This window comes from Oncorhynchus nerka, linkage group LG27 (genome assembly GCF_034236695.1).
Source record: "Oncorhynchus nerka isolate Pitt River linkage group LG27, Oner_Uvic_2.0, whole genome shotgun sequence".
NCBI classification, from domain to species: Eukaryota; Metazoa; Chordata; class Actinopteri; order Salmoniformes; family Salmonidae; genus Oncorhynchus; species Oncorhynchus nerka.
This window is the reverse complement of record NC_088422.1, coordinates 46,896,899-46,912,550: the sequence shown is the minus strand read 5'-3', so window position 1 is coordinate 46,912,550 and position 15,652 is coordinate 46,896,899. Positions and strand designations below refer to the sequence as shown.

The following is a 15,652-nucleotide window of genomic DNA, read 5'->3' as shown; positions in this document are numbered from 1 at the left end:
TTAATGTTTTGTTGTCATTGGATAATTTGCCACAGAAAAAATAAAGCATTTGATGCTTTAAAATCAGGTCGTGAAAAAGTAATATGTACTCATTCATTATTATCCTGGACAATCTTATTCATTTGCATTTTCATAAAGCGATCTTTTCTGGTGTCTTTTATTTGAGAATAATACTTAACCTTTGACCTTTTGGTGTTACCAATGAGGGGTTTATCAACACACACGGTGTGACACACCATATAAGAGCGGGGAATACGAAATAAGAGAACGGACTCCCATTTACAGTATTTGAAAACTCCAGAAGAAAGGATGTAATTCTGCACTGGACAGGATTTGAAACACAAATAATAGTGTTTTCAACATTTTCCAGTAGCTTTCCCAATCTCTGGCAAGGTATTGCACAACTCTTGATTAAGTGGTGTTACAACACCATGTCATGTTGCAGAACATTTCAGGATTATGAGTTTTAACAACTAGCAAAGTGAAGGTTTTGTCTCCTTAACATTGGTGGCAGCTCAGTTGCCGCTAGTTGTAGTGTTACAAAACACTTTTAACGGTGTATGGCTCACCTACAGTAAATGGTGTATTGCTTTATACAAATCATCTCTCCTTCATCTCTGTCTAACGTGAAGTAATGTAGCTGAAATATGGTACCGTAATAAGCCATCTGGTTACCACCAGGTACAGTGGTTGTACCATGCTGTTTGAGGCCAATAAAGTCTGAATCTGGTGTTTAAAACTTCTTAGATCAGCATTAAAACAACCCCCTGTTTCTCCAGCTTGGTCTAGAGGTAGCGCTGCCGCCCCTACCACCACACATTGTCCCTGGAGGGAGTAGTTTGACTGCTGTTTATGCCAATCACTTTCTGTGATATATCTTTCTCATCAATCTCCCCATCTCTGTATCTGTCTCCCAAACAAAATGTTTAACTCTCTGCACCAGGTTGAAATAAGGTGGTTGAAACGATTAATCCTCTTCGTGACCCACATAAAGACTACAGTACATGGCTTCAGATGTGAAAGTACAACTTCCCCTTGGCTAATGCAAAACAAATGTGGGCAACAGTCAACTAAACACTGAGTTGAATTATAGTGCTACAATAGAGAGGAAATACAGAACAGTACAGACACTGCAGCTATGATTCTTAAGGGCTGTTGAGCCATAAGTCATGTTAGGGGGGAAGGAAGGGGGTGGGCTGTACATTATGCAGCGTCCCAAATGACAACCTATTCCCTATTTGAAGCACTACTTTTGACCAGGGCCCGTAGTGGTGCACTATATAGGGAGTAGGGTGGCATTTGTGACATTTCTATGTGCAGGCAAGTGGGAGGCAGGGAGGGCATGATCACTGGACAGACCTCCCTACACACGGAAAGGACATCAAACTGAAGCTGAACTTGAAGACAAGAACAAAAACTTACTTCATCAGCAGAATATCCCATGATACTGTAGCTTACAATTATCTGTATAATGGTTCCGAGAGATTATTTTACAGTCTGCTAGATACAAGATGAAATGTAATAACATAATGGGAGTAAGTAGAATAACATAATGGGAGTAAGTAGTCTGTTATAGGAAGGGGGACAGTGAATGCCAAAACTCTAGGTTTGACCCTATTACATCCAGATCTTCACAAACATCCTTTATTAGAACATCTTGGCAGAGTTCCACAGTAAACGCAGCCATTGCATCAGAGACAGAAGAGGGAAGGATATCAGAAGATTCAGAAGATGCAATCCCCGTAGAATCTTCAGTACACATCTCCCACTCCCACAATAGAAATAGAACAGAGAGCGTTTTGTCTCCACAATCTCTTCACTTCCACACCGGAAAGAAGTAAAGGAGATAGCAACTACTGTTGGAGAAAGGATTGTTGCCTCTCTCAGAATAAACATGCTTCAGCTGAGCCTCTAGACAGACAGACAGACAGACAGACAGATAGATAGATAGATAGATAGATAGATAGATAGATAGATAGATAGATAGATAGATAGATAGATAGATAGATAGATAGATAGATAGATAATCCTCAACTTCACGAAACACGTTAAATGATAAAGGACTTATGTTTGGAAGGCTTGAATGAAGTAAAGCTGTTTCAGCTGGGTTATGATACATTTTACAGTCCACATTTCACCCCTTTACATTATTGTATATCATACACGTTTTGCCCCAGCACTTTCCAAGTGTGTTTTTACTAGGCTGTACCAATTTGACACTGACAATATGCAATACGATGTTCTGCTGTACAGCTATAACAAAACTCAATAAAAATACATGATTGGATTTTTGAATCCTTACTTCAGAATGAAATAATGAAACCTCACCTTCAGGGTGTGCTTGAGCTAGCCCCAGGAAACAGGTACAATAGAGAATAGTCCAGAGTATCAGAGTTCTCCTGTGGGGTAGAGAGAGAATATGGTTACACACACTCATCCATAGGGAAGTGATGGAAAAAGTACTTCATTTTCATACTTGAGAAAAAGTAAAGATACCTTAAAAGAAAATGACTCAAGTAAAAGTGAAAGTCACAAAGTAAAATGCTACTTGAGTAAAAGTCTAAAAGTATTTGGTTTTAAATATACTTAAGTATCAAAAGTAAAAGTATAAATCATTTAAAATGTCAAACCAGACGACACAATTTTCTTGTTTTTTAAATATACGGACAGCCAGGGACACAGTTCAACACTCAGACACAATTTACAAATGAAGCATTTGTGTTTAGTGAGTCTGCCAGATCAGAGGCAGTAGGGATAACCAGGGATGTTCTCTTGATAAGTGCGTGAATTAGACAATTGTCCTGTTCTGCTAAGCATTTAAAATGTAGCGAGTACTTTTGGGTATCAGGGAAAATCTATGGAGTAAAAAGTACATTATTTTCTTTAGGAATGTAGTGGAGTAAAAGTAAAAGTTGTCAAAAATATAAATAGCAATGTAAAGTACAGATACCACAAAAAACTAATTATTTTTACTTAAATACTTTACACCACTGCCATAGAGTATAGGTTATAACAGGGTTTGTAGAAGGTTTAAAAATTCATTTCTGCACTCATTTCATCCTTAGTTTCTAAGTAGTAAATATGTGGTTTATGACATTATTGCTCCTAGTCAGATCTCATGTATAGTAACCCATGGAGGCAGCAGCATAAGCAGCACCAGCATCAGAAGTACTGCTTCTACACAAAGCCCATCCAGCTGGTTCAAGTCACTGGGGAACTTTCCTATCCACATGGCAGATAATCTGACCTACAGGGGGGGCTAGGTGAGTACTGCTCCCCCTTAGTCTCCCTCTGACTGCTTTTCATCTGAGCCCCTATTCCCTATATAGTGCAATACTTTTGATCAGAACACATAGGGCTCTGGTCAGAAGTAGTGCACTACAGTGCATTCGGAAAGTATTCAGACCCCTTGACTTTTTCCACATTTTGTTACGTTATAACCTTACTCTAAAATTGATTAAATTAAATGTTTTCCTCATCAATCTACACACAATACCCCATAATGACAAAGCAAAAACAGATTTTTAGTCATTTTGCACATTTATAAAAAAACAACAACAGAAAAACCTTATTTACATAGGTATTCAGACCCTTTACTATCAAACTCAAAATTGAGCTCAGGTGTATCCTGTTTCCATTGATCATCATTGAAAATTTCTACAACTTGACTGGAGTCCACCTGTGGGAAATTCAGTTGATTGGACATTACCTGTCAGCCCAACAGCTGACAATTGCATGTTAGAGCAAAAACCAAGCCAAGAGGTCGTAGGAATTGTACGTAGAGCTCCGAGACAGGATTGTGTCGAGGCACAGATCTGGTGAAGGATACGAAAAAATGTCTGCAGTATTGAAGATCCTCAAGACCACAGTGGCCTCCATCATTTTTAAATGGAAGATGTTTGAAACCACCAAGACCCGCCCGGGAAAACTGAGGAATTGCGGGAGAAGGGCCTTAGTCAGGGAGGTGACCAAGTATTTGATGGGTTGATGGTCACTCTAACAGAGCTCCAGAGTTCCTCTGTCGAGATGGGAGAACCTTCCAGAAGGACAACCATCTCTGCAGCACTCCACCAATCAGTTCTTTATGGTAGAGTGGTTAGATGGAGGCCACTCCTCAGAAAAAGGCACATGACAGCCCACTTGGAGTTTGCCAAAAGGCACTTAAAAGACTCTCAGACCATGAGAAACAAGATTCTCTGGTCTGATGAAACCAAGATTGAACTTTTTGGCCTGAATGCCAAGTGCCACGTCTGGAGGAAACCTGACAACATGCCTAAGGTGAAGCATGGTGGTGGCAGCATAATGCTGTGGGGGTGTTTTCAGAGGCAGGGACTGGGAGACTAGTCAGGTTCAAGGGAAAGATGAACAAAGCAAAGTACAGAGAGATCCTTGATGAAAATCTGCTGCAGAGCACTCAGGACCTCAGACTGGAGCGAAGGTTCACCTACCAACTGGACAACGACCCTAAGCACACAGGGAAGACAATGCAGTGGCTTCGGGACAAGTCTCTGAATGTCCTTGAGTGGCCCAGCCAGAGGCCAGACTTGAACCTGATCGATCATCTCTGGAGAGACCTGAAACTTGCTGTGCAGTGATGGTCCCCATCCAACCTGACAGAGCTTGAGAGGATTTGCAAAGAAGAATGGGGGAAACTACCCAAATACAGGTGTGCCAAACTTGTAGCGTCAAGAAGACTCGAGGCTGTAATCACTGCCAAAGGTGTTTCAATAAAGTACTGAGTAAATGCTCTGAATACTTACGCAAATCTGATATTTCATTTTTTTTAATACATTTGCAAAAATACTAAAAAACTGTTTTTGCTTTCTCTTTTTAGGGTATTGAGTGTAGATGGATGAGGGCAAAAAAACAATTTACTTAATTTTAGATTAAGGCTGTAATGTAACAACATTTTGAAAAATTATTTTTTTGACACAGCCTCTGACTAAGGTCTCCAATGGCTTGTAATTGCATTACCCCCGCCTATGGTTCTTAGAAATCAGGGAAGCAAAGATAAGGGGAAAATTAAGAAAAGGGCAGGGGGAGACAAACATCTGGAAACATCAACACTAAGAAACTCAACACACTAAATCATCAGTCAGCACTTCCAGTTCAGAGTCCGACAGTGACGTCACATACATAACGAGGTTGTATTATCCTGTGAGTTTGTTTTTCAGTCCCATGACTACGTACTTCAAACTAAAGATAAGGAAAGTGAATGTGGCCAAAGGACGAGTCTCAATGATGGACTGGGAATATCACTGAGTAGTTTTCAGCCTGGATGTTAGCCTGGATAAGTGTTGGAATCCATTAAGACCAAAGTGTAAAAGTGCATGTTATGCCTGTATTTGGTTTCGCCAGCAATGCAGTATTCACCAGCAATGAGTACTTGAGCTGGATGAGAATGCTTTACAGTATGTGGTTACGGCACATCTACTTGTCCACAATCTGAAAAACTCATTGACTTCTGCGGTTTCCTCTTACAGAGTGAGGCCTCTCAATGACCTGCAGGCCTGGAGATTCCAGCCAGGCAGCCAGGGAGGCAGGGAGACACTGAGTGTTACTCCAGCAGAAAGTCACCAAGTGACCACAGGCTTATTACACTTACTACCTCTATAGTCACTTCTACATCCTCAGCTTTCTGCACCTTTGCCTCATTCAATATTTTAACATTACATTCAACATTTATATTTGCAGAAAAGCATATAAGGCATCGAGGTTTGCTGAGTTGTGACGACAACTAGTTTGAATGTAATAAACTCAGCAAAAAAAGAAACGTCCTCTCGCTGTCAACTGTGTTTGTTTTCAGCAAACTTAACGTGTAAATATTTGAATGAACATAACAAGATTCAACAACTGAGACATAAACTGATCAAGTTTCACAGACAAGTGACTAACAGAAATGGATTAATGTGTCCCTGAATAAAGTGGGGGTCAAAATCAAAAGTAACAGTCAGTATCTGGTGTGGCCACCAGCTGCATTAGGTACTGCAGTGCATCTCCTCCTCATGGACTACACCAGATTTGCCAGTTCTTGCTGTGAGATGTTACCCCACTCTTCCACCAAGGCACCTGCAAGTTCCTGGACATTTCTGGGGGGAATGGCCCTAGACCTCACCCTCCGTTCCAACAGGTCCCAGATGTGCTCAGTGGGATTGAGATCTGGGCTCTTCGCTGGCCATGGCAGAACACTGACATTCCTGTCTTGCAGGAAATCACGCACAGAACAAACAGTATGGCTGGTGGCATTGTCAGGACGGTCATGTCATGATGAGCCTGCACATGAGGGAGGAGGATGTCTTCCCTGGACCACACAGCATTGAGATTGCCTGTAATGACAACAAGCTCAGTCCGATGATGCTGTGACACCATGATGGACCCTCCACCTCCAAATCGATCCCGCTCCAGAGTACAGCCCTCGGTGTAACGCTCATTCCTTCGACGATAAACGCAAATTTGACCATCACTCCTGGTGAGACAAAACTCGTCCGTGAAGAGCACCTTTTGCCAGTCCTGTCTGGTCCAGCACCTGTGGGTTTGTGCCCATAGGCGACGTTGTTTACAACAGGCCTACAAGCCCTCAGTCCAGCCTCTCTCAGCCTATTGTGGACAGTCTGAGCACTGATGGAGGGATTGTGCGTTCCCGGTGTAACTCAGTTGCTGTTGCCATCCTGTACCTGCCCGCAGGTGTGATGTTGCCCGCAGGTGTGATGTTCGGATGTACCGATCCTATGCAGGTATTGTTACACGTGATCTGCCACTGCGAGGACAATCAGCTGTCTGTCCTATCTCCCTGTAGCGCTGTCTTAGGCATCTCACAGTACGGACATGTCCACATCTTCAGTCCTTATGCCTCCTTGCAACATGCCTAAGGCGCGTTCAGGGGACCCTGGGAATCTTTATTTTTGTGTTTTTCAGAGTCAGTAGAAAGGCCTCTTTAGTGTCCTAAGTTTTCACAACGGTGACCTTAATTGCCTACCATCTGTAAGCTGTTAGTGTTTTAACGACCATTCCACAGGTGCATGTTCATTAATTGTTTATGGTTCATTGAACGAGCATGGGAAACAGTATTTAAACCCTTTACAATGAAGATCTGTGAAGTTATTTGGATTTTTACGAATTAACTTTGAAAGACAGGGTCCTGAAAAGGGGCGTTTCTATTTTATGCTGAGTTTATAATGCATTGGTGAATTGTGTATTCCCCCACCCACTCACTGAACTAGCCAATCAGCAGAGTGAGATTTAAGAATACATTGTTTTGTGATTTTTTTACGAACTCCGTCAGGGTCTCAACTAGGGATGTGGCAGTCACGAAATTTCGTCAGCCTTCAAGCAAATAACTGTCGGTCTCACAGTAATTGATCGTTAACTAACATAAACACATTTAGCATCTCCTGGATTCACACATAGCATACAAGCCATTTTAAAAAGTATAATACATCCATGTAATATAGCCTACACCTTCACAATAAATTCATTATTTATTTTAGACCGGTCTAAAGAAGCATGATATGAAGAAAATGTAGTCAATTTCAGAAGAACAGAATAGCATATTCTGAGTTGTCCTTATGTTAGGTCCCGATGTGGCAATGCCAAATGGCAGTGGGCTACACTCGTTAATTTAGCAGATAAGATTAGCTTATAAATCCGTGGCATGATGTTATATTATTTTATAGTATGAAGAATACAATTGAAAAAAGCTGAATAAAATATAGATATTTTCTCCAAACGATTTGAGGGAGTGCACAAATGCGGCTATTCTGTGTTGAGCGGTTAACAAATAAATAGGTACTCCTATATCCTTAATTTAGAGTTATTCGTGTAACTTTAGTCGTTCTACAAGCGTTGGGCTATATGATTCGATTTTTATACATGTCAAGGCTGCATGATGAGACTCTAATGATGACTTGAAAAATGTCGCTTGAAAGGCAGTTTTTTTTGCACAGCCTGTACACACTCAAAAAGTCTCTCATTCACAATTTGACAAGCACTTGATAATGCCTAGAATTTCACGGTGGAATCCCCTTTGTGGCTGTAATGCACTCTAAAAAAAATACATGCCTTTTGCGACCCGGTGTGCTGCGTTGTGCGCTTCTCCCTGAGTGTACTGCGCAATCCAAATTGTCTCTCACTCACGCCGCTCTCCGTCACGTGATCGGGTCTTTGTCACAGACTACAAGTTAAAACAGACACATCCAGGACGCAATTGCGCGTGTCCTTATCCAATTCCGAGGTGCATATTGAAGATATTGGAAGAACTGTACATATTTACTTTTCGTCAGCCAACAAGATGTGTAGGCCTAGCGAACAGCAAAAGCACTAGCCTATGTCAATCTACTATCCCCCATAGTACAAAAGCCGATATATTATATTCTGTAAAATCAATAAATATTCCAAACATAGTCTGAGACAGTTGTGGAATGCGATCACAAATTAATACAACCACTAGCATCCCAAAAACGTTTTTATACAATGTGACTGAAGCAACAGATCAGAACGTTTAGCTTAAAATGTTGATAAACTATTAGGCTATTTCTTCAAATTATAAGCGCAGCAATGCGCACATGGTAGTAGGCTACAAGCGCGAATGTTCCATTAGCGGAAAACAGCATTATCAAAAGTGACCGCGAATGCAATTATGTATGTAATGTTTGTATTATAAAGGTGCATTTTATAGTCAAATTATCTTCCCCAAACTTGGAACTCACACTATGCTTATATATAACAGTTAGGCACTACACCCCTTGTAAAGCGGACTAATGTGCTTCATTTTAAGAAGTTATTTGGCAACTTTAGTTGCATACAAACCTTATTGAAACATATAGGCCTATGGGCTAGTCTACATGAGGTGTGCAACTATGATTCGAACAAGTCGTAAAAAAAGGCAATGTTTCTTATGCTGGGCATCATTCACAAGTGAAAATATATAATTCTCAAATGATAGGCTAATATTGTCACCAATCAGACTAATCTTGATTTAATCTTGTCTATACATAATAATATATGTGTGACATTTGTTTTGATTTAGAATGGACCATTATCATGCACCTGTATCGAACCAGGGGCAACGAGAAAAAAATATGTCACTTAAAAGCGAATGGACGACGCATTTCCCCGTGGTTTATTTTCATGCCAGCCAGGTAGTCTATACTTCTGTTGTAAATATAAGCAATGTGCTTAATATTAGGAAAGATGAGAAATAAATAGAGTAGGCCTATAGAAAGATGATGGGCTCCTCCTATTTTTATTAGTGGCCATCACTCTGTTTTCTCCCACAATTGCATAGCCTGTAGAAATGTTGCACAACATGAGCTCATGGGCTTTCATGAAGTGTTTGATTAGGTTTTTGAATACATTTGCATTGATGTCGGAGTGATTAGAGGGACAATAGAATGCTGAGTATGAGGCAGTTAGCAGGTTTGGTAGGCTACTAATGACCAGCAGCACCATCAGAGCTTGGAGAAGCCTAATTACCATGACTAAACGGTCATGTGGACTTTGACTGACCGCCGGTGTGGCGGTAAGACGGTCACCGCACAGCCCTAGTCTCAATTTACTGTTGCGAGTTACAATAGTATAATGCACAAGGTGCAATTTAGAAATGTGATTGTGCATCAGCAGATTTTCTCTTGTTCTGTCAGTCACTTAGCCAATGTCAGCTAAATAAAATCAAATTGCTAAATTAGTTTAACGGCCAGCTATCTAAACTTCCTATCATGGTCGAATTACCAGCCGGGGTGCCCACATCGATTTTGATAGTCAGTTTCACTCAAATATTATATAAAAAACTGCAAACATTTCTCTCCATCTCATGGGGCGGCAGGGTAGCCTAGTGGTTAGAAAGGTTGCAAGTTCGAATACCCGAGCTGACAAGGTACAAATCTGTCATTCTGCCCCTGAACAGGCAGCTAACCCACTGTTCCTAGGCCTTCATTGAAAATAAGAATTTGTTCTTAACTGACTTGCCTAGTAAAATAAATAAAAATGGCAAAATGTGTAGAATTGCAGGAAATGAGTTGGAAAACAGCTGATCTTCCTCTCTGCCCCATGGCAAAATGTGTAGAATTGCAGCAAACTTAAAAAAGAACTCTAAAACGGGGCTTCCCAGGTGGCGCAGTGGTTAAGGGCGCTGTACTGCAGTGCCAGCTGTGCCATCAGAGACTCTGGGTTCGCACCCAGGCGCTGTACTGCAGTGCCAGCTGTGCCATCAGAGACTCTGGGTTCGCACCCAGGCTCTGTCGCACAATTGGCCTAGTGTCGTCTGGGTTAGGGAGGGCTTGGCCGGTAGGGATGTCCCTGTCTCATCGCGCACCAGTGACTCCTGTGGCGGGCTGGGTGCAGTGCGTGCTAACTGAGGTTGCCAGGTGTTTCCTTTGACACATTGGTGCGGCTGGCTTCCGGGTTGGATGCGCGCTGTGTTTTAAGAAGCAGTGCATCTCTCCCGAGCCCGTACGGGAGTTGTAGCGATGAGACAAGATAGTAGATACTTAAACAATTGGATCCCACGAAATTGGGGAGAAAAAGGGGTACAATTCAAAACACACAAAAAAAAACTCTAAAACCTAAAAAATTTCTCTCTGCTTGAGGGGTGCCACTATAATATTTTACTCACAATGTGTGTGTTTATGGGTATGCAGACCTCACGAGCAACTTCGGCCCATTATGATGAATGAGTTCAGATTTTTTGTGGCCCCCATCGCCCTCAAAGTTTCCCATCCCTGCTCTAAACCATCCCAGCTACTCACTCCCACAGCGTTCATTTGGCAGCAGTGCACAACTGCATAAGCAGCAGAGTGCAACTTCAAGTCCATTGGCAGAGTTTATAAAAGGGTAATGCTTATACTTTCAAAAGTAAATGTTTTAATTGGAAGTTGTATCTTACTTAGACATTGCAATGCACAGTCTGAAATCCAAAATGTGTTATCGCTATCATTAATAACTGTAATAATTATTGATAGTATATAGCCACCAGCTCTACTGGAATCCAGAACACTTTTCACAGGCTATTCAACTTTTCTCTAACAATGTTTCTGCAAGCAGGGCCGGTTTAATGCAGGGCCTTCCAGGGCCTGAAGCCCCTGGGCCCAAGAGGTAGAAAAAACCCACAAGATGTTTCAGGAGTCCGCTCTCAATGATTGTACAGCCTGCTGCTGCTCTGCTAATCATCAGATGCGGGAGGAGAGGAGGTAGGGGCACACGTGGGTAACTGTGGATAAAAGGTTTTAAATAAACTGCATAATAAATACATGTGACTGGGCAATTGTCTGAGTCAGGGGCAGGCACAAGTACACAGGGGGCCCATGAGGCAAAACATAAAATCAAATAAATCACATTCTTTTTTTTTATTATAATTTTTTTATACAACCACAGGAGCCCGTTCTCAATGTTCAAATTATACCAAAGAGCATAATTTAGCCACAGAGGATCAATAGTTTCAGAAAAATTACTGTGGATTACATTTTATCACCAGCACAGAAATGTAACTGCCAAAATAAAGGAAACACCAACATAGTGTCTGAAAGGCGCTGCGCGGTCAATCTGACGTCAGCAGTGGTCGTGCAGCGTTTACGCTGATACGGCCTCTGCAGAAGTCAGGGCATTCATACTTCTTGCGCTTCCCGGAGCAGGGCAGAGCTGCTGTGAAGGAAGTGAGTTTGTGTTTATACAGGACCTCCCCCACCTACCATCAACCAATCATGTCAATGCAGAGCTATTTGGAGCCCTCCGCATTGTTACAACATTTGGGAGGCACACGGCGATGCTGTATGGAGCTCAATTTGGCCTCTGCATGCCTCAGGAGGCTCCGCAATTGCGTCACACCCTCCATATGGACCCTCCAACCACATTTTCGGATCAAGCATAAATGAGATTTTAGTGTGTTTGGCCACCACCAGCTGCCAGAACAGCTTCAATGCGAGTTGGCATAGATTCTACAAGTGGACCTAAACCATGCCAGGAAAATGCACCACTTTCCTTTCATTCTGGCAGGTACTGGTTGCCTACAGTCGGGAAGGCTGCAAATTGGCCAGCATGCTTGCCAAATATACAACTTGTTCGGGTTGTGGCCATAGACATATAATCAATCCATAGGAGGGTTTTGGATCCTCTTATCCTGGCAATTTGACGATTAAACTCATGGGTACACTAGCAACAGCTGCCTGACTTGAATAGGAACTGCCATCTCTGGTTTATATTTCTATGGTTGGTTGTGGCTGTCTGTTGGCCTTTTGCAAATGTCAAAACACACCTAACACCTAACACACCTAAATCTTAACCCCTGGGAAAAAAAACATACCGTTTGGAAATGCCTACTGCTGAAAATAGAAGACGTGTGAACCAATAGAAATGTTTTTTTTAATCAACAACACAATTTTTTGCAAACAGCAGCACTGTTTTTCAAAGTAGCTCATCTTGAGATAGGCTATTGCCAAGACGTGTGCATCGGTCATCACAGTGAGTAGAAGCCTACTGTACATTAACTCCTAATATTGTACAATCTCTTTGTCGCTTCATTGGCCTGGGCTATTGTTTGTTGAATTCAAGATTGATCTCAGTTTGTCAGCGTCAGAGTAGCCACTCATTTCGGTTATTTGTGTGGTATTAAATAAGATTCAGCTAATGTCTTTTATCATGCAAATGACGTAGAATTGCATGAAGTTCGTTTTTAAAAATCCTATTTTTTTCGGACCCTGTTTTTTCGGACCCTTCCAAAAATGCCTCTCCTCAACAGTAGCCTAGGACACATGACACGTGTTATTATGGCTTTATTAAATGGGCTTTTTCTTCAACAGTATTTTTTTTAAGGAACTCCGGCTTTCAACGGACTCTTGAAAGTTGTAATAGTAGGATGCATTTTCAAAATTGGGTAGTGCATCACCAGTTTTCCTCTTGTCATGTCCGTCAGTGCATACCTTAGAGCAGGGTTTCCCAAACTCGGTTCTGGGCCCACAGAACCAAGTTTGATGGTAAGTTGCTTATTTGAATCAGCCCCAGGATCGAGTTTGATGGTGAGTTGGTTATTTGAATCAGCCCCAGGATCGAGTTTGATGGTGAGTTGGTTATTTGAATCAGCCCCAGGATCGAGTTGGGGAAACCCTGCCTTATAGAGCTATTTATAACCTGTCAGAAATGTCCAGATCAACTAGCCCATGTCAGCTAGATTTTGTTGTAATATTTGAGTCACTCAAATATCACATGAATACACATTAGACATGACTAAATGTATAGAACTGCTACAAAAAAATTGCTTTAAAAAAAGGCTAAATGTTCTAGGCACCCCATGACGAAATATGTAGAATTAAAGGAAATACGTTTTAAACCTGCAAAATGTTCTCTCTGCCAACAAGAGGGGTGTGAACAGTTTGTGTCATGAACAGTGCTTGTGCCCACAGAAATATAGATCCCCAATGCTGGAACGGGGGCTTCAGTAAAAATGTTTGGGAACCCCTACTCTAAAATATAGGCTTTTAGTTCAGACAAATAACGTGTTTATGTCATAGCTGATAAATCCAAAATGAAAATAGTAAGGAAAAAGACTAGCCCACACATTGGGATCACAAAATAGGGATAATTCATTCATTGACACAGCCATGATTCCCACTTTGTATTATTGTGTGCTCTCAAGAAAGTGCACGTGCATTTCTTCTGGAATGTATGGAAACGCATTGGAGTTAAAACAGCTGCACAGATGTTCAGAAGTGAGTTAAATCTTGATCAATCTGATAGATAAGAGATGAAGGGGAGAGCTGTTTTGTTTGGATAATTTGTACTCACCCCCCAACTCCAGCTGTTTTGAGTTTGGAGTACAGGGCATTGTCCGGCTCCATAGCGGTTACTTCATTCTTTCTTGAGAGTTTTTACAACGGTCCAGAGTGGCAGGAGACATACGCAAATCATTTCCATTGCAGCTGGTCCTTAAAACTTCGAAAGGGAACCAAAAAAGCACCGGTAATAAGAGATCAATAACGTGTCTTCCTCCTTTCTCAATGTCGTTCCGTTATCTTCCTTCAGGAGTTCTTTACATAGAAGAAACTTCGACCCACAGAGCTCCATCGGAGTGTTACTTTTCCGCGCGAAAGAACCGACTCCAGGTAAATGTCTGTGGGGAGAAGTACAATCTCTTACACACTCATACGAGCACGGTGAAATGAATGTATGGTGACCGCCTTGTACGCCGACGTTTCTAATATACAAGATATCATGGAGTGAGTGAGGGAATTCTCTCCTCGGGACTCAGAGAAACACACCTCCTTCTTTCGCCTCAGCTGATATTGAAGGAGGAAACAAATGTAACACACATGAATGGTGTAAAGAAGAAGAGACATTTCTTTGGAAAGTGTGTCTTGCTTGGAAAGCAAAACCTTCTACATTTGCACTTTTCCTTAGTAAGTAGACCATGTATGCAGATTTAATTTAGTGCCATACATGACCTAGACCTCTGACTTCATCAGAAACAGTCTTGTAAGCCTGGTCTCATAGACTAGACTTAACATAGTAAACGTAAATCCATTACACTCACATTAGTATATGTTATGTTTGGGATGGTTACACAAGACAGAAGGGTACTTAATAAGGCAAAAACGAAAGTAGGGTGGTTGGTTGGGCATATAACTTGCAACCCAAAAGTTGTGTGTTTGAATCTCATCACGGACAACTTTAACATTTTAGCTAATTAGTAAACTAGCGATTACTTACTACTTTTGAGCTACTTTGCATAGCTTAGTATGTTAGCTAACCCTTCCCCTAAACCTTAAACCCTGAATCTAATTATTAACCCTAACCTTAACTCCTAACCCCTAGCATAGCTAATGTTAGCATTAGCCACCTAGCTAACATTAGCGACAACAATTTAGAATTCGTAACATATCATACGTTTTGCAAATTGTAACAATTTGTACGAATTTCAATTCACACCACATACAAATTGTAATACATATCATGTGAAATGGATGATGGACATGCACAAATTAATACATACCATACCTATCATACTGTGCGTGTTGGTGAGTGTTGGATTTACTATGTTACGTCTACCCCTGAGTCGAGGTTGGCCTTGTCTCTGGATAGGTAAGAGTAGTCTTCAGCTGTCCAGTTATTTATGGGCCAGGTGACAGGTCTAGACTGTAGACAGCTGGATGGCTGATTGTTTGTTTACCCAGCACACTTGTTTTGTCTGGGGCAAGGTGCCTGGTGCCACCTTGGTGTTTCACTCCTCTCCAACACAGCACATTTACATTTACATTAGGGGAAATGTAAAAGAGAAACAGATATAGCAACAAAAAAATGCAATACCTGCTACAAAAAAAAGTATATCCTTATTCCTTCTTAGTCCTTGCAGTACCAGGCTAGTTACATAATGTATTTTGATTTCAGTACACCAGCCAATTTTTGGTTGTTTCTACGGTCTCCCGACCCAATGAAGAGGACTACCATGCATGCCTGACAAGCTGACAGTGACAATTTCATTGCTCAGGAGATTTCCTCTGAAGTTACGAGTTGCCTGTCATCCTTATCATGTTCTACAAAACCAGAGAGTCAATTGCTACGGAGAAGTCACAGTCAAATGGCCGGGTGGCGAGGTGCCTGTGAGATGTCTTCAATGAAGAGTGAACTGTGCTGCCTGCCTGCAGAGGACATGCTCATCTCCCCTGTTGAA

General features: G+C 41.6%; 1 protein-coding gene across 1 annotated transcript in view; it reads right to left on the bottom strand.

Moving 5' to 3' along the window:
• The window catches only part of col27a1b (collagen, type XXVII, alpha 1b), a 136,465-nt gene extending 122,257 nt beyond the window's left edge, over positions 1-14,208 (bottom strand). The window contains exons 1-2 of the mRNA XM_029638431.2: positions 13,771-14,208; positions 2,329-2,399 (exon numbers count right to left, since the gene is read on the bottom strand). Of these exons, the coding sequence (XP_029494291.1) occupies positions 2,329-2,399; positions 13,771-13,823 (124 nt within the window). The 5' untranslated portion in view covers positions 13,824-14,208. The remainder of the gene's footprint in view (positions 1-2,328; positions 2,400-13,770) is intronic.
• Positions 14,209-15,652: the final 1,444 nt, after the last annotated feature.